The 27,511-nt window shown below is 48.8% G+C and overlaps 1 protein-coding gene and 1 long non-coding RNA gene across 3 annotated transcripts in view; one reads left to right on the top strand and one right to left on the bottom strand.

Moving 5' to 3' along the window:
* Window positions 1–730: 730 nt before the first annotated feature.
* Window positions 731–27,511, bottom strand: part of LOC109496470 — a 79,137-nt gene continuing 52,356 nt past the window's right edge. Inside the window, exons 8-11 of one of the 2 annotated variants that reach the window (XR_006593059.1) lie at window positions 22,911–23,111; window positions 16,601–16,690; window positions 15,398–15,504; window positions 731–1,313 (exon numbers count right to left, since the gene is read on the bottom strand). This is a non-coding gene — a long non-coding RNA (uncharacterized LOC109496470). Of the gene's footprint in view, window positions 1,314–15,397; window positions 15,505–16,600; window positions 16,691–21,027; window positions 21,208–22,910; window positions 23,112–27,511 lie in introns of those variants that run through there. The other variant, XR_006593060.1, reaches the window with a different exon arrangement.
* LOC101080615 (ferritin heavy chain) lies at window positions 14,460–15,360 on the top strand. Its single transcript, XM_011291686.4, has one exon. The coding sequence runs from the start codon at window positions 14,640–14,642 to the stop codon at window positions 15,186–15,188; it is 549 nt and encodes a 182-aa protein (XP_011289988.1). The 5' UTR covers window positions 14,460–14,639; the 3' UTR covers window positions 15,189–15,360.

Below are 27,511 nucleotides of genomic sequence, written 5' to 3'. Positions count from 1 at the left end.
TCACCCAAAGCAGGACTCGAACTCACGACCATCAGATCATGACCCGAGCCAAAGTCAGACGCTTACCAGACTGAGCCACCCAGGCTCCCATAAGTGAACTTTTAAAAGGAACCCACAGATGGGGTGCCTCGGTGGCTCGGTCCATTAAGCATCTGACTCTTGATTTCGCCTCCGGTCATGACCTTACAGTTTGTGAGTTCGAGCCCTGAGTCGAGCCCTGAGTCGAGCCCAGCCTTGGGATCCCTGCTTGGGATTCTCAATACCTCGCTCTCTGCCCCTCCCTCACTCCCTCTCTCCCTCTTTCTCAAAATAAAGAAATGAACTTTAAAAAAATAATAAAATAAAATAAACCCACTGTTTTTCACACTTGCTCTAAATAGTCAAGGGGCAGGTTTGCGGTACCAAAAAAAGGTTCATTTTTCAAAATCTCTTTGCTATAAGTAACTGCCTAGACTTCTTCTCAGCATCTATGGCATTCACCTTTTTTATACGTATCTCACTCATGGTTGCAAATACATAAAAATGTAAATACTTGACACGATATAAAAAGACAACAGGTCATAACGGTGGTTGTTCATTTTCAGAAAGTTAGAACGTAGTTCTTTTTTTTTTTTTTTTTTTTTAATTTTTTTTTTCAACGTTTATTTATTTTTGGGGACAGAGAGAGACAGAGCATGAACGGGGGAGGGGCAGAGACAGAGGGAGACACAGAATCGGAAACAGGCTCCAGGCTCCGAGCCATCAGCCCAGAGCCTGACGCGGGGCTCGAACTCACGGACCGCGAGATCGTGACCTGGCTGAAGTCGGACGCTTAACCGACTGCGCCACCCAGGCGCCCCTAGAACGTAGTTCTTAACAGCGTTCCAAGGCAGAATATCAGACAGCGGGGGGATTTTTCCTCCTCTTCTCGTGGAAGTTTCACATTTCGGTAAATGCAGACTAGACAGCGATCCAGTGCCTCTGCAAGCTTATAATGCGATCCTTTGTGGCCTTCAAAGGGAACATACTGGTCACCCTTGCTTCCCTTCCGTCCTCCTTCTGCACATGTCTGTCTGCAGTCACCGCAGCTTGACACGCGGAAGACCAAGGACCGCAGTGCGTTCCATTCTCCACCCCTGGAGGACCGGCGGACTGGCTTTAATCTTTCACGACATCAAGGATTTCTATGGAGTCTGAGCAGACAAAGAGGGAGCTTTTCTGTAACCGTGCCCTGCCACTATTTTGACCATGAGCCGTTAACAGGAGACGAGCGAAGTCAAGGCCGGCCAACCCCGCGTGGTGAGTCAAGCCCCACTCTCGCTCTCACGCTCCTCCTGGAAGAAAGTAAAGTTGGGACGGTGAACATCGATTTCCTCTGACTCAACTGACCAGGGTCTAGGACCTATCTCTTCACCGTTTCTGCAATATTCCCTGAGGAAAATAAGCGGCCACAACTGCAGGGAGTACAAGTTAGGTCGGGGGTCCCTGGAATCCGATACCTTGAATTGATTTTGTATTTTTGTTAATCAAAGCATAATTTGCATATCGTAAAAGGACAGATTTTAAATATACAGCTTGATGAGGCTGTAACACCATAATAACCACCATCCTCATCAAATCGATGAATGTTTCCCTCATCCTGGAAAGTTCTCTTACGCTCCTTGCTAGTCAACCCCCCTGCCAAAGACAACCACTTCCTAACTTTTATAGCCATAGCTTAGTTTGGCCAGCTCTTGAACGTCACCTGAGTCGAAATATCTAGTATTTTGCGTATCTTAGACTTCTCTTGCTCAACACAGTCTGTTAGAGAGTCATACGTATTGTTGAGTGCATCTGTGGCTCGTTCCTTTTTATCGTTCAGGATTATATACCTGTATGAATATACCACAGTTTACTTATCCATTCACTTACTGATGGACATTTGAGTTATTTCCGGGGTGAGGATATTATGAATGAAGCTGCCAGGAACATTCTTTTATCATTCTTTTTTTTCTTAGATATTACTGCTTTCTTTTTTTTTTTTTAAGTTTATTTTTATCTATATTGAGAGAGAGAGAGAGAGCACAAGCTGGGGAGGGGCAGAGAGAGCGGGAGAGAGAGAATCCCAAGCAGGTTCCGTGCTGTCAGTGCAGAGCCTGATATCAGGCTCGAACTCCCAAACGGGGAGATCACGGCCCGGGCCAAAGTCAAGAATCCGATGCTTGGGGCGCTTGGGTGGCCCAGTCATTTAAGCGTCCAACTCTTGGCTTCTGCTCGGGTCATGATCTCACGGTTTGTGGGTTCAAGCCCCACATGGGGCTCTGGGCTGACAGTGCAGAGCCTGCTTGGGATTCTCTCTCTCTCTGCCTCCCCTGCTCTTGCTCCGTCTCTCTCTTTCTGTCAAAATCAATCAATAAACGTAAGAAAGAAAAAAAAGCCAGACACTTAACTGACCGAGCCACCTAGGCTCCCCCTACGGTCCTTCCAGTGTACGTGTGTTCTATTTCACATCCTACATACTTAGGAGTAGAATTTCTGAGTCGTGGGGTAGGTCCCCACGTAACTTTATAAGAAACCGCCCTACCATTTTCCAAAGCGGTTGTACCACTTCATGTCCTCACCGCTTACTCACCAATACTTGGCATTGTGTTTTAATAATTCTAACGCTAAAATAGGGGGCACCCTAGGTGGCTCAGTCGGCTGAGCATCCGACTTCGGCTCAGGTTATGATCTCTCAGTTCAGGAGTTCAAGCCCCGCATCGGGCTGTCAGCCTGCCAGCACAGAGCCCACGTCAGATCCCCTGTCTCCCTCTCACTCTGCCCCTCCCCTGCTCTCTCATGCACGCTCTCTTGCTCTCTCTCAAAAATAAACAAACATTAAAAAAAATAAAGCTAGGGGCGCCTGGGTGGCGCAGTCGGTTAAGCGTCCGACTTCAGCCAGGTCACGATCTCGCGGTCCGTGAGTTCGAGCCCCGCGTCGGGCTCTGGGCTGATGGCTCGGAGCCTGGAGCCTGTTTCCGATTCTGTGTCTCCCTCTCTCTCTGCCCCTCCCCCGTTCATGCTCTGTCTCTCTCTGTCCCAAAAATAAATAAAAACGCTGGAAAAAAAATTTAAAAAAAATAAATAAATAAAGCTAACATAGCATCTCGTTGATGACACACTGGACCGTTACCTTGAAAATCTGGGGAGCCCGAAAGTTGGAAGTAGAAAAATGTCAGCCCAAGCCCTTCCCGGTCAACCCGGACGTAGGTGCAGATGTACGGCCACACTCAACTCCCACTCTGCCTGGGTAAGCATGCACTTGGCGTTTCAGAAGCAAAGGGCTCTGAAAAGTTGACATCACACTATATTCAGTAGAACTGAGCTACCTTCCATCTTCCATTGCCCCTTTCCCTCTAAATCTCAACGCGAATATTCAACCAAATGGTTCAATGGGTGGTTGAATGGGTAACTGATAACTACTCTGACCGAAACGGGCTGAAATCGCACTTTCCACGTATTGCCTCTTCCACCCAAAACCACGTTCAAATTCACCGCTGAAATGAAACCCATGGATTTATTCCCACAGGAAAGCCGAAGGCTAAGTTGTAAACCCTAAAAGACAGCCGTCCTGGAACGACTTTGCACCTTCACCGGCCAGCGCTCCCAAGTACTCATCTATAAAACGGGTGTGCCCAACCTGGGAGTCGTGGTATCGGCCGAGAATGGATTAATTATGAAGAAAAAAAAAAAAAAAACCTTCAAACTTCCTGGAAAAAGGTTTCCTACAAAATACAAGATTTTTTTTTTCTTTTGCTTCACAACTATGCTTTACTTTGCGTGTAACGAAGAGGAAAAGATAACGACAAAAAGGCAAAGGCAGGGTCCCGTGGCTTTGGTCTTTCCTCGTTATTTTATATTTTGTCCTTTCTGTCTGGCTGTGTCTACTCCTACGTCACGCCCGTGGACTGACCTTCACTGCCCTCAAGTGGGACAGACAGCGGCTCTCTTTAGGATAATATCTTCTTTGCAGAATAGATCCCAAGGGGTCCCTGAGCTGAATAAATAAGCAATGGAAAAGAGATCGCACGAGAGATGAAGAGGCAGAGAGAGAGAGGAGCGGTGCCCTCTCCTCAGCTGAGGCGTGACAAGCCTTGGGAACTAGAGCCTATGCACGTGGCACCGCGACAAGGGAAGAGCTCGGCGCCGGGGCCACTGCCGTGGTGGCACATGGCGAACGCCTTCCTCGGCAGAGCGGACGATACCAAGGCGCACAGCCTATCCCCCTACCCGGCCTCCCTGTGCATCCAGTCCCGATCAGCTACCTACCCCGGGAATTCATGACACTCCCGGGGGGGCGAGTCCGGAGAGCTACGGGCCCAGGGCAAGGAGCTCAGGGTGCCGGTGGCCTCTACGCTAGAGAACTTGGGAAATAGAACTACGGAAACCATTTGGAGTGTTCGCCAAATGCTCTCGGGTCACCCCTCCCCGGGCATGGGATGAGGTGGCATTTCTCTGTCGCCTCTGAAACCAGAGCACGTGATGGTCTTTGGCCAGTGAAACGTAACCACAAGTGACACGTGTCACTCTAACAGCCCGTGTGCAATCCGCCGTGTTTTTGTTCCACCACTGCGGTGACACCGCCGTCGTCAGTCTGGATCTCTGCGTGGCAGTAACGAGCGGGTCCTGGTCACTGACGCGCCACGGAGACCTAGCGAAAGCAAGACCCTGTGCTTTCAGGACCCTGACGGTAGGCGCCTCCTTACGTTTTGTGTCCCAGGCACCTCTCTGGCCTCACTGGTCCTGAGCGAGAATTAAGCTCGTATCGAGCTACCACGCTGAGATCGAGGGTGTAGCTCACGCCGCCTGATGAGACATCCCTGGTCGGGACTAGAAAGAGGAGAGAGACACTAGCACTGGGCCTGGGCTTTCGGTGACCTGGAGGCCCCAGCTCGAAAATCAGGTCTGTTTTTGCTCGTAAGTAAGCCTTGACGTTTGGGAAAATACAATCACGTGAAGTAATCGGATTAAGTGAATTTACAGGGATTCCTGTATGGGATAGGCACGGCCAGGGGGAAGAAAAATGAGCAACTTAACGACATCATTGAAGATGGTCCCAGGGTAGATTGTACAGAAATAGAAACGAATAAGCAAACAGCCTGGTCCAGATTCAGATCAAATGCCTGCGGTGCTCTTCTCAGGACTCGTTAACGTTTATTTATTTTTGGGACAGAGAGAGACAGAGCATGAACGGGGGAGGGGCAGAGAGAGAGGGAGACACAGAATCGGAAACAGGCTCCAGGCTCCGAGCCATCAGCCCAGAGCCTGATGCGGGGCTTGAACTCACGGACCGCGAGATCGTGACCTGGCTGAAGTCAGACGCTTAACCGACTGCGCCACCCAGGCGCCCCCTCAGGACTCGTTAAAAGCAGTCAAATTCCAGGGCGCCTGGGTGGCTCAGTCGGTTAGGCGTCCGACTTCGGCTCAGGTCATGATCTCGCGGTTCCTGAGTTGGAGCCCCACGTGGGGCTCTGTGCTGACAGCCCGGAGCCTGGAGCCCGCTTCGGATTCTGTGTCTCCCTCTCCCTCGGTCCCTTCCCCGCTCCCACCCTGTCCGTCCCTGTCTTTCAAAAATAAATAAACACCTAAAAACAAAAGTAGTCAAAGCCCATTTATAACATGCACACGGATCTGCCACGACGTACCTGCTGGGGTCAAACCAGGCTCTTCACATACACAGCAACGGGTACGGGGTACTTGCTTCTCCCCCAGCAGAGCCAGGGAAGCCTGCCATTCTCTCTGATCCTGAGCTCCAGGCACCTGCCTAGAAGCTTCCATTTGCCTTCTAAATAATCACCTACTTAAGTACCACATGGTGACAACGTTGGGTTCTTTGGACTCACAAAACTGTGATGAGCTCTCAGGCCTTTTCTAAAACATCAAAGTAACGTCCCCGTGCTGTGCACCTTTAGATGCGTCAGGATTAGGGTGAGTGGCATTGCAAGTGGCCTTAGCGGGGAGACGGCTCAGGTGTCTGGAGAGTGGGCCTAACGAGGCCACGGCGGAGCGCCAGTCCAGGTGGGTCAGTTAGCTTCACACAGAGAAAACCCTTCGCAGCCACAAACGACACCCACGATTGCGGTCTCGGGGCAAATCCAGTCAAATTAGCCACAAAGGAGCCTGGATAAGCAATGCCTACAGCTCTCCACAGCCCATCGTTGCCAACGGAAAAAATGAGTCTTCGCCCTCCTCTCACTGGTTACGTCACCTCTCCAGGGTCCCGGCCACTGACATGCTACCTTTCATAGACGATCTTCTCTAAAACACGACTACTTTACAACAGGATAAATACCCACGAGGGAGCTTCGCTTCGGCACAGGTCCCGGACAACTTTTTTTTTTTTTTTAAGTTTATTATCTTAATTTAGCCCCCTCGCCTGAGCTTCGAACCCAGCGGCCGCCGTCCTCCAGTGCCTCTTGGATGTCCCAGAACTCGCAGAGCTCGGTTAAAACCCAGGTCGCCACCTTCTTCGCCGTCCTCCTTGGTCTCCGGCATTCGCCCAGGTCGAGAATGGTGAGCCCAAGCCTGACGGCTGGGCGTCCGATTCCTCTCTTTCTTTCCCTCGTTACCTGCATCCATCTTCAAGGGCTATTGATTTTCCACCTCAGTGACATTCGTGTCCCATCCTTCCTCTCCATTTCCCTCGCCTCTGTGCCACCCCGTGCCACCCCTCCCCCCCCCGACCCCGAGACCCTACGGAAGATGCCTGGCTGTCCTCCCCTTAGTGTCATGGCCCTCTGAAATACCTCTCATTCATGCCAGAGCAGTTGGAGACAAAAATCCGATTTGGACATTCTTCTGTTCTGAAAAGAACCTTCAGTTCTGCTGGGGTGTTTTTACTCATCGGCTCAAACATCACCTCTCGGAGGGCATTCCTGAACTTCCTTCATCCTTTTCCTTCCTGTGTGGAGCCATTATACTGACCCATATATTTCTGACCCTGGGTTTCAATTCTCTTCGGCTACAACTCAACCCCCGTCGCTGGCGAAACATAGTGGTTTAAAACGACAACCATTTTATTAATATTATTCATTTTATTGTTATTATTATCATTATTATTCAGCTGGGGCCGTGGTCATCTGGAATATCTAAAATGTCTCGCTCATGGCTGCCAGTTGAGGTTGGCCGTTGGCTGGGAACTCAGCCTCTTTTCCCCTCCTTGTTGCCGCTTCACGTGGTTTGGTCTTTTCACGACATGGTGGCTGGATTCAGAGGGAGACTGGAATTCAGAGGAGGAGGGCGAAACTTCTGAGCGGAAAGAAGACAATTCTCCCCATCCTCTTGGGAGTCCCAGAATGCTGCTTCTAACACGTTCCATCGGCCAAGGTAGTCACTGGCAGCAAAAATAAGTGTCAACTCTAAATGAGGAGCAGCGCTCTGGAACTGGGAGGGAAGGAACCGTTGGAGCCATGTTTGGAGACTAGCTACCACATTCTGTTAGTTTGAGTTCGTTCTATCTTTAAAATTCTGAAAGCCCCTTAAGGACAGTCACTATGTTTTAATAATCTCTCGACCCACAGTTCTTTGCACAGATCCTAGAACATGGCACTTAGAAGCTTAATACACATCTGCTGACTGTATCAATCCTATTAAATCAGATTAAATCAGCCCATGGTCTTTGAGCACCTGGCCTGTGCTATTCTATCTTGTTGGGTGCTCTGGAGGTGAAGAAAGGGCATCTGCCCTCCGACAGGTTATAAGTCAGGGGACTTGGACCAAAGGGACACAACAGAAAAGGAGAGGATTAGGAGTTCAACGCAATTAAAGACAAGCCAGCGAGGGGTGGTCCGTGATTGACTGCCATGCGGACTGCGTGGGCGCCAAACCCTATAGATCTTCAGAGAAGTCCGTGTTCACTTCAGACAGAAGAGATTTTAGGTAGGACATGGGGTTGAATCTGAGTGTGAATGTCAAGCTAGGACCTGCGATACAAAACATCACAGAAGCAATTATATAGAAAGGGGACCATCATGGCAGAAAATTTTGCTCACTGGATATCACATGTTTTCCCTACATTTCCCAGCCTCCTTGAAGTTGGTTTGGGCTGAAGTGAATATGGTTTCTGCTCCAGGGCAATAAAAGAGTGAGTGGGAGGTCTCCATGCTTCTTGTTTCCCTCCGTGCAGTTTGAAGTGAAGAATTCTGGGAAGGTACAACTAAAGGGTGGAACTTAGCCTGCATTGGTAAGTTAACCATTGGCGAAGAGTCACGAAAGAGAGTCACTTCACCTGCTTCGGGCTGTGATGTGAGCAAAAAATACATATTGTCTTCAGCCATTGAGTTTTTTAGGTCTGGTTTGTTCCTACAACATAGCTTTCCCTATCCTGACTATTACACCTTGTGTTTTCTATGAAGGAATGGAAGGCCACAAAATAAAAATTATTCATCTCCTATTTAGAAAAGATAACAAGCAAAGAAAACTTTTAAAATCTCCTTTTGGGAGCGCCTGGGTGGCTCAGTCGGTTGAGCGTCCGACTTCAGCTCCGGTCACGATCTCACGGTCCGTGAGTTCGAGCCCCGCGACGGGCTCTGGGCTGATGGCTCGGAGCCTGGAGCCTGCTTCCGATTCTGTGTCTCCCTCTCTCTCTGCCCCTCCCCCGTTCATGCTCTGTCTCTCTCTGTCTCAAAAATAAATAAACATTAAAAAAAATTTTTTTTAAATCTCCTTTTGGCTATCTGCAATTGAGGGTTACACCTTCCTGTCTGGGAGTAAATGATTAAGAGGTAGCTAATTAAATAGACAGCATCTATAATCCCTTGCATACATTCACTGGACCCACCCATGCACTGCTGTGCAGAGCAGTCTGAAACAGCTCTGATCAGGAGAAGGTGAGCAAGGAAGGACAAGGGTTCACTTGAAATAAACAGTTAATCCTCAAACCTTACTAACTCAACATCTTCCCTAACCAGACTTTTAAAAAAAATTTTTTTAACGTTTATTTATTATTGAGAGACAGAGAGACACAGAGCACGAGTGGGGGAGGGGCAGACAGAGAGGGAGACACGGAATCCGAAGCAGGCTCCAGGCTCCCAGCCATCAGCACAGAGCCCGATGCGGGGCTCGAACTCACAAACCGCGAGATCGTGACCTGAGCTGAAGTCGGACGCTTCACCGACTGAGCCACCCAGGCGCCCCCCCACCAGCCTTTTTTTTCAACAGTTTTTTAAATGCTTGTTTATTTATTTGGGGAGAGAGAGAGAGAAAGTGGGGCGGGGGGGGAGGTCAGGGAGCTAGGACAGAGAGAATCCCAAGCAGGCTCTGCGTTGTCAGCACAGAGCCCGACGCAGGGCTTGATCCCACAAACCTCAAGATGATGATCTGAGCCAAAATCAAGAATCAAAGGGTTCAGGGAGCCGCTTAACCACTGTGCCGCCCCCCGCCCAACCAGACTTTTTAACATGGCTACTGACAAGTAGAAAATGACTCTCTCTGCTTCCTCTTTCCTGTTTCACTAACAGGCCTCCTTTTTTTTTTTTTTTTTAAACGTTTATTTTTGAGACAGAGAGAGAAAGAGCATGAACGGGGAGGGTCAGAGAGAGGGAGACACAGAATCGGAAACAGGCTCTGGGCTCTGAGATGTCAGCACAGAGCCCGACGCGGGGCTTGAACTCACGGACCGTGAGATCACGACCTGAGCCGAAGTCGGCCGTTCAACCGACTGAGCCACCCAGGCGCCCCTCTAACAGGTCTCCTAATTCGGTGAGGGGTAACCAAAAGCTCAATCACCTAAGGAAACAAGGGGGCCAGGAGCTAGAGAAATCCACAGGCTACACAACTGGAGGCTGAATCCCCGGTGGCAGCTTCACCTGGGCTACTGTTTTGTTGCTTGAGATTGTTGTCGATGAGGGACTTCATTTCTTCTTGATTTCTATTTAGTCTCTGTGTTCCATTGATTCTCTGGGCCCAAGCAATGTAGCGCTGCACACTGGATCGTGGGTCCCCATGAATTTCTTAGGCTGTGCATTAAACCTGACCCAAAGAACACCTGTTCTTTGGGGTAAATTCCTCCGACGTGAGCAATGTTTGCAGAAAGCCCCTCCTGAGAACGGTCCCTACTTCATCCGGGGAGCTAGAGCTACAAAGAGGTAATAGGTTTGCCTCTTCCTGATCTTCCCTAAAGAGAGAGAGCCAAGAAAGTAAGTATCCCAAACTCCCTCTCCTCCTGCCTTCCCGTCTCCTGCCAGTGCCGCCCATTGGCTGAGCTCAACCAGGGGCCAGAGGGCCAGGGCCCCGTGGATGCCATCCATACAAGCCGGGCTCCAGGGCTCAGAGGAAGATGGAGAAGAGCAGAAAAGAGCACTGGAGAAGCCCGTGGAGAATATGCAGCACGCTGAATAACACCGAAAGGTGACAACTTGAGAGCAAACTTACATTTAGCTGAACTACTGTCAGTCATCAGCTGACACACACCAGGACGCACGACAGGCGTGTTTAAGTGGAGCGGCCTCTGCTTTGCCTCTCAAGGTTGCGATCTCCCTCTCCGCCCACCCCGCATCAGAACAGCGAAGAAGCGGAGACCAGAAGGAGCACTCCCCTCTCCAGAACACGACGCGTGCGGGTGTTGGACGTCGCATCGGTACCCAACCAAACAGGAGCCCTCACCGAACTTTGCTATGCCCTTCGGTTGAGCCAGCCGGATGCGCGAGAGCTTCCCTACTTCTGATCACCAGCTGGAAGGAAGCTTCTCTGGAAAACAGAGTTCGTGGCCCAGTCCCAAGTATTCTACACCCTCAGTATCTGTGGGTCCCAACACCCTTTTCGGGGCTGTGACTTAGGAAGCGTGAAAGCACTGATGATGGGATCCTTTCTCCTGGCTGCAAAAGCTCACGTCCCTACCTCCTTCCAGGGTTAATTTTAGCCAGATCATGCCTCTCAGCCTGTCAGATCCCCTCAAGTCTCTGCTGACTACTTCCCCTGCCTGGAAGCTTTCAACACTCCCCTGGTTCTCAGCCGCTCTGGTTCCGTACAGACCTTTACTGCTCATGCTTCCTTCTCTGCCCTCCCTAACATGCCCTGGGCCAGCCTCAGCCCCGCAGGGATTCCAGTGTTCCCTGGATGAGGTCCCTCCCGTGGCCCACTCTCTATACGTGCTACCTTCCTCCACTGGTTTGCTTTGGCTCCCTGTTTTCCCAGAGTTACACTCGGCCTCCTTCTCCTCAGAGATGCTCTCACTCCAAATCCCACTCAGGGATGCTATGCCTTCAGGTCTCCAATACTTTTCAGGATTCACAGCTCTGGTGAGCACCCCCCAAAAGTGCTTACCCTACTAAGTAAGACAGCTCCTGTGGGGTCGGTTATGTTCCCAGTGGGGTGGGGATGACACTGGGGAATGTTAAAGGATAATTAAAGAAAAAGAAACTGAAATCTCTCGCAAACATGAGATACTACAGGTCAAAGATTTTACTGAACTCATTAATTAATGAGAAAACCAGTAAGATGTTAGCAATGATTCAAAGGAGAAGAGCCATATTTGGCTAGGCAGGAAATAAGGAATGTTGAGATAAATGCACCCAAGTGATGCAAAATGAGCCCCGAATAAGTTGCATTCCGCTCAACACAACTCACTTGCGTTTCTTTTCTTTTTTTACTTTTTTTAATGTTTATTCATTTCTGAGAGAGAGACAGAGTGTTAGCAGGGGAGAGGCAGAGAGAGAGGGAGACACAGATTCTGAAGCAGGCTCCGGGCTCCAAGCTGTCAGCACAGAGCCCGACGCGGGGCTCGAACTCACGAACCGAAAGATCGTGACCTGAGCCGGACCCAGATGCTTCACCGACTGAACCACCCAGGCACCCCCAGCACTGGAAGTTTGAAATGTGACACCTGAAACCATAAAAATCCCAGAGGGGAGCAGAGGCAGTAATTTTTTCTGACGTTGGGCATAGCAACATTTTTCCTGATATGTCTCTTGAGGCAAGGGAAACCAGGACAAAAACCATCAGGATGACATCGAAATAAAAAGCAGAGCAAAGGAAAACAATCAGCAAAACTAAAAGACAACCTACTAAACGAGAGAAGATACTTGCAAATGACATATCTGATAAAGGGTTAGTATCCAAAATATATAAAGATATATAACTCGACACCAAAAAACCCCAAATAATCCAATTAAGAAACAGGCAGAATACATAGACAGACATTTTCCTAAAGACAGACAGATGGCCAACAAAAACATGAAAAGATGCTCAACATCGCTGATCATCAGGGACATGCAAATCAAAACTACAGTGAGATATCACCTCACCCCTGTCAGAAAGGCTAAAATCAATGACACAAGAAACAAGTGCTGGTGAGGATGTGGAGAAAGGGGAACCCTCTCGCATTGTTGGTGGGAATGCTGACTGGGGTAGCCCCTCTGGAATATAGTATGGAGATCCCTCAAAAAGTGAAACATAGAACTACCCTATGATCCAGCAATTGCACTACTAGATATTTACCCAAAGAATACCAAAATACGAATTCAAAGGGATACATGAGCCCCAATGTTTCCATGTTTAGAGCAGCATTATCTACAACAGCCAAATTACGGAAACAGCGTATGTCCATTGATTGAGGAATGGATAAAGAAGACGTCCTATATGTTTACATATATGTATATGTATATAAGTATTTGAAATATTACTCAGCCATATAAAAAAGAATGAAATATTGCCATTCGCAACAACATGGATGGATCTAGAGGGTATTATGCTAAGCAAACTCAGCCAGTCAGAGGAAGACGAACGCCGTATTATTTCACTCATATGTGGAATTCAGGAAACAAAGCAAACGAACAAAGAAAAAAATAGACAAACCCCCAAAATCAGACTTGTAACTCTAGAGAACTGATAGTTACCAATGGGGAGGTACGGGGTGGGGGGAAATGGGTGAAACAGGGGAAGGGGGTTAAGAGTACACTTATGATAAGCACTGAGTTCTGCACAGAATTGTGGAATCACTATATTGGATACCTGAAACGAATATAGCACTGTATGGTAGCCATACTGGAATTCCAATTTTTAAAAAGAAAAGAGGAAGAAAAGAGAAAAAGAAGATATACAAACGGCCAATAAGGACATACAAAGATGCTCAACACACTTAGTCATTAGAGAAATGCGAATCAAAGCCACAATGTGATATTACTTTGCAGTAACAGACAATAACACTGTTGGAAACTTCACACATCATTGGTGAGAACGTAAAATGGCACAGCCGCTTTGGAAAAGATGTGGCCGTTCCTCAAAATAATAAACACAGACTTGTCACGTGACCCAGCAATTCCCTCCTAGGCATAGTCCCAAGAGAATAAAAATATGTCTACGCAAATACCTGCACACAAATATTCATAGCAACCCTATTCATAATAACCACAAAATGGAAAAAAACCCCAAATGTCCATCAACTGATGAAAGGATAAAGAAAATGTGACATATCCATGTTATGGAACACTATTCAGCAATGAAAAAAGGAAGATTAGAGACATTCTGCTAAATACAGAAATCAGACACAAAAGTCCACATACTGTAGGATTCCCTTTATTTGAAATATCCCAAATAGGCAAATCTGTAGAGACAGAAGAGAGATCAGCGGTAGCCAGGTCTGGGGAGTAACAGCTTATGGGTAGGGAATTTTCATTTTGGAGTGATGAAACTGTGAAATTAGATTGTGGTGATGGCTGCCTAACGCCATGAACATCCTATAAACCGGGTAGCTAATCACTTTCAAAAGGTCGAGTTTATAGTATGTGAATTGCATCTCAAGAGTTATTTTATGAATGTTTGCAAAATACGGGTAAAAAAAAAAAACCCGGTGGTTTTTTTTTTCGTGAGATATATTCACAAACCACAGCAATATATTAAAATATATTAAATATATATTTTAACAAGAGTTATGTTTTTATTTTTAGTTTTTTTAGGATTTATGGCTTTATTTTTTTATATATGATTTACTGTCAAATTCGTTTCCAGACAACACCCGGTGCTCATCCCAGCAGATGCCCTCCTCCATGCCCATCACCCACTTTCCCGTCTCCCCCCCGCCCCCCATCAACCGTCAGTTTGTTCTCAGTATTTCAGAGTCACTTAGGGTTTGCCTCCTTCCCTCTCGTAACTTTTTTTTTTTTTAATTTTTTTTTCAACGTTTATTTATTTTTGGGACAGAGAGAGACAGAGCATGAACGGGGGAGGGGCAGAGAGAGAGGGAGACACAGAATCGGAAACAGGCTCCAGGCTCTGAGCCATCAGCCCAGAGCCCGACGCGGGGCTCGAACTCCCGGACCGCGAGATCGTGACCTGGCTGAAGTCGGCCGCTTAACCGACTGCGCCACCTAGGCGCCCCACTTTTTTTTTTTTTTTTTTAACGGCTTCAAGACACTCAGCGCGCAGGCGCCTGGACCTCGGCATGGATGGAACATTGAACGCGGCGCCCCGCCCACCACCCCCTCCCTCGCCTTCGTGACCACGCCCCTTCACGTAACGGTTCGCGTAACGGATTCAAAGCCCCACCTCCGGAGTAACGGACCTCATTCCAGCCGCCTCTCGGAGACTGCCGCCGGGCCTGCCTGGTCGGCTACTCTGAAAAAGCGCCGGAGACCCGCCGCCACCGCCTTCGGCCTTGCCGCCCTCGTTTCTGAGCCGCCTTCGCCTTGGTGCCAGCGCCGCCAGCCATGGCCACCGCGCCGCCCTCTCGAGTGCGCCAGAACTACCACCCGCAGTGCGAGGCCGCCATCAACAGCCAGATCAACCTGGAGCTCTACGCCTCCTACGCGTACCTGTCGATGGCTTTCTATTTCGACCGCGCCGACGTGGCCCTGGAGAATTTCTCCAAGTTCTTCCTGCGCCAGTCCCACAAGGAGAGCAAGCATGCCGAGAAGCTGATGCAGCTGCAGAACCTGCGTGGGGGCCGCATCCGCCTGCGCGACATCATGAAGCCTGACCGCGACAACTGGGAGAACGGCCTCAACGCCATGGAGTGCGCCTTTCACCTGGAGAAGAGCGTGAACCAGAGCCTGCTCGACCTGCACCAGCTGGCCACCGACAAGAACGACGCCCATCTGTGCAGCTTCCTGGAGACCAACTACCTGCCCGAGCAAGTGAAGGTCATCAAAGAGCTGGGGGGCTACATCACCAGCCTGAGCAAGATGGGGGCCCCGGAAACCGGCATGGCAGAGTACCTCTTTGACAAGCTCACCCTGGGCAACCGTGACAAGAACTGAGTTGGGACTGCCTTCCCATAGCCACAGGGTGCATGGTGACTTCCCCTGGTCACCATGCCGAGCATGCATTTTGCAGTATTGCGCTTGCAAAACGTTCCAGTTTCTTCTTCCAGTTTTCCATAAATAAATAAAGTTATTTTGTTTCAATAAAGTTATTTGGTTCCTAAAGAAATAAAGGTCTCTGGGTGATTCGTGTGCAAATCTCTCACCTTTTAAGTTTTTAAACAGGTATCCAGGAGTCTCTCCACCCACCCAGCCCCATCCGTATGCAGCTCAGGATCTCCAGAAATGGAGGGAGAAGACATTCTGTGGGACCCTAGAAAAGACAAACCAATCCCCTGATCAATGGTTCTGAGGATGGGGGCGGGGTGGGGTGGGGTGGGTGGAGGGGGTGGGGTAGGGTGGGATGGAGGGGAGGGGAGGGGGGTGGAGGGGAGGGGAGGGGGGTGGAGGGGAGGGGAGGGGGGTGGAGGGGAGGGGAGGGGGGTGGAGGGGAGCGGAGAGGGGTGGAGGGGAGGGGGTGGGGTGGAGTGGAGTGGGGTGAGGTAAGGTGGTCTGGGACCCTGGTGTCGGGTGGGTGCATATGTATGATAAAAATATAAAAGGGGAGGGTGGGTGATGGGTATTGAGGAGGGCACATCTTGGGATGAGCACTGGGTGTTGTATGGAAACCCATTTGACAATAAATTTCATAGTAAAAAAATTAAACTTAAATAAAATTTAAAAAATAAATAAAAATAAAAATATAAAAGAACATGGTCTAGAATTCATCATAATAGTTGTCTCTGGGAACGAGGTAGAGGGAATGGGATTGCGCGTGGATCCACTCTAGGCTGCAGTGATTATGGGAAATGACCCTTAGGCTGCCTCCCTCAAGGACAGGGGTGTGACAAACTAAAATAACAATGGCAAGTCCAAGTCCTTTTATTTAACATTGGCGTATTTTATTTTTATAGGACCCTCGGGAAGTAAGAAGGGCAGGTGTCACGAGCAAGTCTTAACCAGCGAGAAAAAGGGAGGCCGCACAAATACATTACAGACTGTGGACACGAACATCGATTTTCCGATGCCGTGTTCCATTGTTTTGTTTTGTTTTTTCCTCTTGCCCCACAGTTATATCAATGGGTTAAGCAAGACTGTGTGGGTAGACTGGAAATCCAGCCAGATAACCGGACCCGGAAGGCAGGGAAATCCCCAAGGCTCTTAAAGACAGCCCTGATCACTCTAGTCTCTCCCCTAATTACAGGTATGCCTTGCAGCCTCGGGGTGGGGACAGCCTCTAAACCTCAGCCAAACCCTTCCCCTATGCCAGGAGTCCTTAGAACCAGTGACAGAATTTATAAGGGCTAGAGCTAGTCGGCACCTGTACACCTGACTCCCTCCGTTCAGGTAGCAACCAGCCACGGCGTTACCTGAATTGGCACCGAGCACCTAGGAAGACCTCAGGACTGGGAATCCCCAGGGCGTACTCTCCATCCAGATGGCTTCACTCTGAGTGGCTTCTGCACAGGCATGATAGGAATTTTTTTTTAATGTTTATTTATTTTTTGAGAGTGGGAGAGGGAGAGAGAGAGAGCGTGAGCAGGGGAGGGGGGCAATGAGAGAGGGAGACACAGAATCTCAAGCAGGTGCCAGGCTCCGAGCTGTCGGCACAGAGCCCGATGCGGGGCTCGAACCCACGAACCTCGAGATCATGATCTGAGCCGCGGACACTTGACCGACTGAGCCACGCAGGCGCCCCTGGGCACAATAGGTTTTAAAGGGGAGGCTGCAAAACATACCGGTTCGGCCTGCACATCCAGCTCCACTGCACAGAGATAGCCTGAATCCTAGCCACACACAGGGTACCCGACTGTACGTGCTGAACCATGGCCCGTTGTGGTCTCTTCCCTGGGATGTAAAGCTGACCCCAGTCTGGTTCTGTCTTGGCCGCTGGGCGCCCCCTTTATCCCATCCTTCCCTTTGCTGTGATTCAGAGGGACTCCCCGAGATAATGCGGAGAAGTCCACTTAGACCTACATCCTCCTATTGTACCCGGAAACGAAGGATTTCCTCGCCCTCAAGACTCAAAAAGAATTGTGATTACACTCCAGCGCCTATTACAAGTCACTGCTCGTGCTGTAGCGTTTCACAGCTTTTCTTTAAGCGTCCCGGGCAGGGAAACGGTGGCAGCTCAATTGTTGCCCTCCTTCTTCTTCTGCGGGACAAGAGGAATTTTCGAAATCCCTTCCTTTAGGTTCCATTTTGGGGTCCACGAGCAGCCTTTTGAACACGTGGGGCGGTGGCAGAACGATGTGAGAATTCCCGCGATGGCCACTGAAGTTTCCGAGGGTCGTCTTCTCCCGTCCGGTGCTGTCGCGTTTTCCCGCCCTCCTCTGCCACGTGCCCCTCAGACGGGGTGAGCGCCCTTCAAACACCACACTGGTGGGTGCACCCCCTTCCTGCGTCCTCACAGCCTTCCAACCCCCCGATCGCCTGACCTTCAGGACGTCTGAGTGACTCGTGACTCGGTCTTTTCCAGGCCTGGAAAATACCACCCCGAGGCACAGAGCTGGACGCGTGTCAGCCGTTGGCCGTTGTCGTTGTCAGTCTGTTGCTTTAAGGAATGATGTCGGAAATTAGCACTGTTGCTAGGGGGACCGGGGTCGCAGGCAATGATCCCACCAGGACAGACTGGGGGGAAGATGATAAAACTGGTAACCTCATCTCAGGCTCAAACACGGATTCAAATTAACTGCGTTCAAAGTCCTCACTGTATCACAAAAGAAAACTTCTTAATAGACTGTTGTCACTGACGACTTGTACTTCATTTTCCAGAAAAAGGAAAAAGTAGGTTTTGTTCCCCCCTCGGAAACGTGTGACAAGAAGTACCAAGCACCCGCTAATTGCTTCTGACTCCTTTAAAATGATGAACGTTGTTATTACACATCGTTTGCTCACAGTCCTGAGTTCAGATTCAGAGGGATATTGATGGAGAATCTGCTTCAGCAAGGCTGAGGTGAAGGGTAAAATGAGGGTCGTTAGCAAAGTGTTAGAACACCGAGAAAGTCAAGAAAAAATGACGCCTCGACTGACTAGTCAAGGAGGATCGAAGAGTGGCGTATGTTACGGTGAGAAAGCAAAGAGTGGCTCACCTGTTTTTAAGAATCGTATGTAAGTTTGCGGGCGCCCGGGGGGCTTAGTCCGTTAAGCGTCCAACTCTTGGTTTCAGCTCAGGTCACGATCTCACGGCTCCATGGGTTCGAGCCCCGCATCGAGCCCCGCTCTGCGCTCACAGAGCCTGCTTAGGATTCTCCTCTCTCCCTCTCTCTCTGCCTCTCTGCCCCTCCCCCTCCCACTTGCGCTGCCTCTGTGTCTCTCAAAATAAATAAGCTTTAAAAAAAAAAAGAATCCTATATAAGTTTGGATTGGGATCGGTTATGAGGAACAAAGCTCACAAAAGCAGTAGCTTTAACAAGATAGGGTTTCTCCCCTGTATGTGAAACAAGTATGGAGAAGAATAGTTCGGGCTGCCGCGGGAGCTCCTTCCAGATATGATTTCACTGATTCCAAGCGGTACATTTTTTCACATCTTCGACATCGGGATGCATCTTACGATCGCTGTTGGCCATAGCTGTCATTGCCTCAGCAGGCACATCAAGATTCGACAGAGTGGCATTAGTGGCCAGGAACAAGATCCTGGGGGCATTCCGTCCTCCAAAAGAGGACTTTTGAGAAACGCTGCACTCTCGATGGCACAGGGGATGACAGCAAGAGCCATCAACGATGCAGAGTACAAAAGCAATTTAGAAGAGTTCAGATTTGGTTTTTTTAAATGATTTTTTAAGTTGTTTCAAGGTCTATTTATTTTTGAGAGAGAGAGAGAGAGCAGGGGAGGGGCGGAGAGAGAGAAGGAAAGAGAGAATCCCACGCAGCCTTTGTGCTGTCACTACAGAGCCGGACGTGGGGCTCGAACCCGAGAACCGCGAGATCATGACCTGAGCTGAAGTCAGCCGATTAAACCAATGAGCCACCCAGGTGCCCCCAAAATATTTTATGTTTTCTTCCAACTTTATTGAGGTGTTATTGACATACGGCACTGTATAAGTTTAACGCATACGACATGACGACTTGATAGGCGGATGTAATGTGAAATGACCGCCACAATAAGGGTAGGTGACACCTTCATCACCTCACACAGTCTCCTTTTTGTGTGTACGCATGAGTGATCCAGTGACAAAAAGGTATGTGTCTCAGTCAATGGACAAGAGAACTTCTAATAAGTATAATTTGAAAAACCTAAGGCAAATCCAATGGAGGGGGAAAAAAATTTGCGTCCGAATGTGATAGCATCTTCTTTCCTTCTTTATGGTGCATAAAGTAATGGTGTGCCTTACAACTGAGACGTTTGCTTTGATGAAATGTATTTGTCTGTTGCTCTCTGGGGCAGAGCTTGCTTCCAGGGTTGTTTATCTCACATTCCAATATGACTAACAGAGCTCCAAGCATGACATCAGCACACCAGGAAGAAGACATTTATCTGATCTGTCCGTGGCAGCAAAGGGAGCGTGGCCTTCCGGGAAAGGAGGTTCGAGAAAAAGAAAATGCCCCACTTACCCAAGAGGCTAGGAAGAGAAGTGGGGACCTTGAAGGTCTCAGGAAGAGGGAGAACCCAATCATAATCATTACAGCCCAACTCATAATGGTGTTACGGTTGGCAGAAAGGCACGCTCTGTCCCAGAAGATTTCACATATAAAAACATGATAGGTCCAGGGGCACCTGGGTGACTCCATAGGTTAAGCGTCCGACTCTAGATTTGGGCTCAGGTCATAACATCATGGTTCTGAGTTCAGGCCCCACATGGGGCTCCGCCTGCTTGGGATTCTCTCTCTCTCCCTCTCTCTGCTCCTCCCCAGCTCTCTCTCTCTCTCTCTCTCTGTCCCCCTCTCTCTGCCCCTCCCCAGCTCTCTCTCTCTCCCTCGAAGGAACTAAATAAAAGAAGAAAACATGATAGGTCCACACTGAACGAAGCAACTTTAATACCAAAACAATGTCTGCTTTTTTCCCTCCACTTGTTCTGCAAAGTATGTGAATGTGTATGGAAAATGGAGAACAAAGAAATGAAGGAAAAGAGTGCCCTGTTGGTTAAAAAGCCATATATGGATCATTCTCTGGGAGTCGGTTAGCTTTACGCAGAACCTCGCGAGACGGGGGAGAGCTGGCCTGACAGATGTCAAGAAGAGAGTGTACGACGTGAGACCAGTCTTCTGAATCTGGGCCTGACTGACAAGGACGAAGGCCAGAGAGAGAGTCCACCTGGTGTGAAGAGAACTATACAACTCAAGGTGAGCTGATAAAAGACGAAGCATTCGGGACGGCTGAAGGCCAAGCATGAAGTTTTTAGGTTTAACGAAAAGGCCATTTGAGGCAGCCACAGATTTGGATCTGGGCTTCAGGAGGGGGTTGCTAAATCCCTTCTTGGAGAAATCCTGGGCTAATGAGGGTGCCCAGCGACAGACGCTTGGGATGAATATTAAAACATGAAACCTAATGATCTTGCGTTTGAAGAGGCAGAGAGAGTATTCTCTCTGATGAGGCGAGCGACATCAAAACGTTCTGTATAGGGGCACCGGGGTGGCTCAGTCGGCTGAGCGACCGACTTCGGCTCAGGTCACGATCTCGCGGTGCGTGAGTTCGAGCCCCGCGTCGGGCTCTGGGCTGACGGCTCAGGGCCTGGAGGCTGCTTCGGATTCTGTGTCTCCCTCTCTCTCTGCCCCTCCCCCGTTCATGCTCTATCTCTCTCATTCTCAAAAATAAATAAATAAACGTTAAAAAAAAAAAAAAAAAGTTCTGTATAAGGCCTTGCTGTCCGTTCGCCTTTCATACCAGAGTTTCGCTATGGTTCCAATTTGCCGCTTCGGAAGAGTCCAAGTCCAGACGTCAGAACGTCAGAAGTGCGGGGGGAGCATCCAAGCCTCCCGTGGTGCTGGCACAAGCGTCTCAGCGCAACATCGAAGAAAGGCGGGCCCCGCACCCTTGCTCCCAGAGAAAGAACATCACACCCCGCTCGAGCCCGTCGGGCCGCTCTTAAAAAGCCATTCGCTGTTTGTGTCAGACACGTGAAAGAAGGAAGTTTTATCAGCCACCCCCGAGGTTTACCAGATGCCGGCACACCTTCTCCCGCCGGGCCGTTCCCAGGGAACGCGTGCGTGTCCAGATGGAATCCAGCAACGACGGGGAGGCTGGACGGCGGGCACTCACCCGTGTGCCTCTCCAACGAGCAACACGTGACCACCGTCGCCCGACTTCCACATCTCTCCGGGCAGATGTGAAAAGGGGTCCCCTGGAAACTCCCCAGCCTCCAAAACTGACGCCTTACCAGGACGGTCCGCCTCGCCCTGGCAAGGTCTGACCTCAAGCGGTCTTCGCCTCCGCTTCTGTCTGTCGCCGCGAGAACCGGACTGCCCGGCCCTTTCCCGAAACACGCCTCTACCTTCACGCTCCAATCCCCACGAGGCTGGCCACTTCCCCTGTCCGTCCCCTTCTCTCACCCTCCCCCAACTCTTGAAAGCCTTCCCCTGAGCTGTTTGGAACTCAGGGGCCATTATTAGCACAATCTCCTACATTCGCAACCTCTTTTCTGAACGCTGTCTTCTTCACCTTCTTGCTCCGTGGGAAATCAGCAATGCCCCTAAGGACACTCCTTCTGGTGCGGCCCCACTGAGTCATAGCCATCCCCTGCCCCCCCCCCCCCAGTACCGCTGGGCCTGAAAGTAAGACAGGTGTCCTCCTTCTTCCTTGTTCACACTTCCAGGCCATTCTTCCTCTTGGCCCTCTGCCCTTAAATGCCCCAGCTTAGAATCGAATGCCACCACATAATGGCCCGACACGATCCTTTCTTGTTACAGTTACCTAGGGACCCCCACCCGACATTTCTTGACTATCTCAGCTCCTGGCCAACGGCAACCTTCCCCAGTATTAGCGCTGGCCTAATTCCTGGTGATTTCAATATCCACATAGATGATCCTGCCACAGCCTGGCCTCTTACCTTCTTGCTGTTTCTCCTCCCACCATCTTGTCCTATCTATTCGGCCACTTACTGCTATAGTCATATCATAAACCTTGTCATCCGCAATAACTACTCTCTTTTCATAATCTCTAATTCATGTACCAGACTCTCTGACCACCACTTCCTCTTTTTCTAGTTCATTCTCCCTAGTGTCCTGATGCCAAAAACAAAACAAAACAAAACAAAAATCCTTTAACCCCTCTGGGAAATCCTATCAATTGGTCCAACGACTTTTTCACTTCTTCTGAACTCCTTGATGTCCTGTATGTGCTGAGGTTGCAGCCCATGGTAAGTGACGATCATCATTCCCTTGTAGACATGTCCACCCCACCTGATCCTCCAGAATTGTTGCACTTGATTGGCAAAAATCCCTACCCTGATTATATTCCTTTCTCCCCTAGACCACACCTGCACGCATGTAACTGAATGTGGCTAGAAAAAAGCCCAACCAGACTGACTGAATGTCCTTAAACTCAATGAGTAGGACTCTTAAGTGGTCCCTTAGTAACACCAGCCATCCATACTGTATGTCCCTATTCTACCAACTCCACCAGTTATGGAAAAAGGACGGGACCTTTTTCCATAATTCTCCTCTGTATCTGTTAACCTTGGCTATACAGCAAGCCATCCCAGTAAATAGCGTCTTAAGGCGCTAATCATTTTATTTGCTCACCGTTGTGTGGGTCACCAGTTGGGTCGGGATCAGTCGGGCGGCTCCTCTGCTGCATTTGTTTGGGGTCACTCACGTGGCTGTGGTCATCTAGTGACTTGAATGCGGCTGGCTGGTCTAAGACGGCAGTTGGCACTTGCTAGTGGATGGGTCACGTGTCCCCAGCAGGCTAGCCTGAGCAGCCTCAAGTGGGGGTGGCAGTTCCTAGAAAGAGGCATTTTGTAAGCCACTGCTTGTATCATATTTGCCAATGTCCAGTTAGCTACAGAAAATCACATGGCAAGCCCAGAATCAGGGGAGGAGAGGAATGTCAAGGGTCTTAGGTGCTGGGAGTTGTTACTGGAACAATCTACTACTCTCTCCAGTCTCTAACCACTCACACGTCCTCCCAAACCTCACTCTTGGCTGGTAACCTTGCTTCCTATTTCACCGAACAAATACAAAGTATAAGGGCGTCTGAAGACTCCCATCTGCCACCATACCTCCCACCCACCAGCATGTGGGCCCATTTACTCTACTGTCTCTCCTGCTACCAGATGAAGTCTCCATGCCCCTATCTAAGGTTAACCCCTAGAGCCCATCTCTTCTTGTCCACTCAAAGACTTTCCTTCATCTGGAGGTACTCAGGCTGATGCAGTAATCTGGTGGCTTTATTTTTTTCAACGGTTTTTTTTTTTTTTTTTTTTTTGGGACAGAGAGAGACAGAGCATGAATGGGGGAGGGGCAGAGAGAGAGGGAGACACAGAATCGGAAACAGGCTCCAGGCTCTGAGCCATCAGCCCAGAGCCCGACGCGGGGCTCGAACTCACGGACCGCGAGATCGTGACCTGAGCTGAAGTCGGATGCTCAACCGACTGCGCCACCCAGGCGCCCCAATCTGGTGGCTTTAATGGACATCGTGGTCTAGGACGGCCTCACTCCCTTTTCTTTTCTTTTTTTTTTTTAACATTTATTTATTTTTGAGACAGAGAGAGACAGAGCATGAACGGGGGAAAGTCAGAGAGAAAGGGAGACACAGAATCCGAAACAGGCTCCAGGCTCTGTGCTGTCGGCACAGAGCCCGACGCGGGGCTTGAACTCACGGACCGCGAGATCGTGACCTGAGCCGAAGTCGACGCTTAACTGACTGAGCCACCCAGGTGCCCCCCTCACTCCCTTTTCTACATCATCACTTGCTCTCTCTTCACTGGATCATTCTCTTCAGAACAAAACCATGATTATCTTTTATCTTACTCTAAAATATCCCTCTAATTACCCTCTGGCTAGTGATTGGTTTCTCTGTTCTACTTCATGGCTAAATTCCTTGAAAGTGCTCTCCATACTCACAATCTCTTCCCAAACCCATGCCTATCAGGCTTACGTGTCCGTAACTCCACCAAAACGGACTTTGTCGTAGTCTCTAATTTCCTCTGTACCGATAAATCCAAGGGTTAATTCTCAGCCCTCATCCTCCTTGAACACTTTCTTGAGTTGACCTTCAGGCTATTTCACTCTCCCGGTTTTCTTTATACTTCTCTGGCCTCTCCTTCTCGGTCACCTGCTCCTTTAGTGATCAATTCCTCTTCATCACCTCCCTGATATCTTAGAATCGGAATGTCCCAAGGCTCGCTTCCTAAGGCTTTTCACTGTGTCCATGCACTCCTTTGGCAATAGCATCATTCTCATGCATATGAAATGTCCTCTCTGTGCTGATGATTCCAAATTTGTACCTCCAATCTAATCTTCTTTTTTGAACTTTAGACCCGGGTACACAAATACCTACTCGAACGCCTAACAGGCATCTTAAATTTGACGTGCTGCATAGAACTCCTCATACTTCACCCCAGAACTTCTCTACCTACAATTTTCTTCATCTCAAATTAATGGCAATTTCCAATTTTTTAGGACAAAAGCCGTGATGTGATCTTTAATTGCCTTCTGTCTCCTATAGTCCACATCCAAATTATTAGTGCATCTCATGAAAAATATACCCAAATTCGGATCCCTCTTGCAACCTTTAGGGCTACTACCCATCTCCAGCCTACCAAACCTCCCACCCAGGTGATTGCAATAGGCTAAGTGACCTCCCTGCCTCTGCCCTTGTACTCGACAGTCTATTTTCAACACAGCAGCTAGCCTGAGCTTTTAAAAACATAAGTCAAACCAGGGGCGCCTGGGTGGCTCAGTCGGTTGAGCGTCCGACTTCGGCTCAGGTCACGATCTCGCGGTCCGTGAGTTCGAGCCCCGCGTCGGGTTGTGTGCTGACAGCTCAGAGCCCGGAGCCTGTTTCGGATTCTGTGACTCCCTCTCTCTCTGCCCCTCCCCCGCTCATGCTCTGTTCTCCCTGTCTCTCAAAAATGAATAAACGTTAAAACAAATTAAAAACATAAGCCAAATCACGTCACTCCTCTGCTACGGTGGCCCTCGCAGCTCTTACAATCTGCCTGTCCTTTTCCTCTATTCTGTTTATTCCGCACTTATTTTTTTATTGCTCGCCTCCTTGCTCACTTGGCTCCAGTGACATTGCTCCCTTTATAATTTCTAGGGTGTCCCAAGCATACTCCCTTGTTAGGGTTTTGTATCTGGTGTTCTCTGTCTGGAACACTGTAGCAGTTAGCTTTTGCTGTGTAACAAACCAATCCAAAACATAATGGCTTAAAATAACAATGGTTGACTCTCATGGTTCTCTGGGTTGACTGGACACTTTTTGCCTAGGCCAGCTTGGCTAAGACGAGATCGTCTAGGAGAGGACTTGGCAGGCTATAGGCTGCCAGCCAAATCTGGCCTCCCACCACCTCTTTTTGTAAATAACGTCATGCTGGAGCACAACCATGCCTCTATGTTTACGTATCATCTGTGACTGCTTCCATAGTATAATAGGAGTGGCTTGATGTTAATGGGGCAATATTAACCCCCTTAGCCATATGTTTCTCATCATCCATCAGGGTAGCCCAGGTTTGTTTACATATGGTGGTCACAAGAGTTTCTGAGATCAACTGGATCACATTTGATATTGTCCCATAGGTCAAAGAAGAACACGTGGCTAAGCCTAGAATCAATGTGGAAGGCCTACCCAAAGATGTGGCTATGGGAATGGGAATTTTTGTGGCCACTTTTGCAAACAATCTACCGTCAGTATTATTCCTCCGTCCTGAATTGTTGCCTCACCTCCTTCAACCCCATGCGCCGCTATCACTTGTCTAGTGAGCCTTCCTTGAACTCCCCTTCTCTATTTCCTATGCCCCTCTTTCTGTTTAATGTCCCTCTGTAACAACTATCACTTTCTTACCTCACTTATTTGTTCTGTTCATCGTCTGTCTTCTCCTTCTAGAATATAAAATTCATGAAGGCAGGGATTTTTAGCTGTTTTGCCCACGGTTTTATTTTAGATGCTTAGAATACTGCCTAGAACAGAGGAGATCGTCAGAAAATATGTTTGACCGAATGAGTGAATGATCTGATGCTCTTTAGGATTTGAAGCAGGAAAAGTCCTTGCCAGCCACGACGGCATTATTGATGTTTGGGTCTACAGCCCACCAGTTGTTCTTCTTAGGGAAGCAGTGCTAGCATTATGATGGAATAATGTATATTAAGCACCGTGAAAACACCAAGAGTGTAAGAACAGAATTACTATTGCTTCGCTTTTCATTCCTTAGATAAGTTTGGTCTTAAGTCACTCAACAGGTAACAGTCACTAGTTGTTATATTAAAGCCTCTTAGTGGAGGGCAGGGCACTGCAATGATCTATTTTGGCAGAGTGATTTCTTGGAGGAGAGGTTATTCCTAAGACGATGCGCCGGCTGCATTGAATATACCCCATACGCAACCACGTTGGGATTTTTTTCTGCCTGCAGAATTAAGTTCTCCCAAATTAGTATCCCTTTTGCCTTTGAAGCATTATACACTCTTTACGGGTTTAGCTACATCTTGAAAGAGCATGACTTAGAAAAGGGTGACATGACGGGTGGGGGTATCTAGGCAGGAGCCAGAATGTGAAGCATTTTCAGGAACAAGTTGTGGAGCAATTTGGCTGGGACAGAGGAGCCATATGATGCCATATAATACAGCAGGAGTGTGGCAAATGCATGGGAAGTGCCATGTTTTGAATTATCATACAGCATGATCAAGCCCCGGGTCCACCAGATGTCCAAAGGAATACATGAAACCGGAATAGTTTGGCAATATGTGAACTTTCCTTATGAATTTTGGTTCTTGCATTTATCCGTGTTACTGAATTACATATACTTTCTTTTTCATTCTAAATTCGGCATAGTTTTACGAAACTGAAACCACCGTGGCAATAGATTTTTTTATGTCAATAGTTTCATCAAGAGCAGAATTCTGGCTTGTGGGATTGTTGATCCGCTATTATTTATCTACCACACCACTTCCTCGGTGGTTATTTATACCTCATCTACAGCTCCCAGACATTAAAATGAAAGGTCTTGAAACTTATGGGAGAAGTTTAGAGGGAGAGCTCTCTATATCTTGTGAAATAGACAAGGTCACTGCTTAGTCAACCTTTCTTACAAAAGAGTTCAGTGATAACAGCCAAATTAGAGCCCTGGTCAACCGCAGCTGATGATGGGCTCTGTTGATGGGTGCCCTTGGCTAGACCTGAAAGT

This window comes from Felis catus, chromosome X (assembly GCF_018350175.1).
Source record: "Felis catus isolate Fca126 chromosome X, F.catus_Fca126_mat1.0, whole genome shotgun sequence".
Classification (NCBI taxonomy): domain Eukaryota; kingdom Metazoa; phylum Chordata; class Mammalia; order Carnivora; family Felidae; genus Felis; species Felis catus.
Note: the sequence above shows the minus strand (reverse complement) of the source record. Positions and strands in the feature narration are given on the sequence as shown.

Coding starts and splice junctions, on each gene's coding strand:
- LOC101080615 (XM_011291686.4), top strand. CDS start 14,640: ATGGCCACCGCGCCGCCCTCTCGAGTGCGCCAGAACTACCACCCGCAG.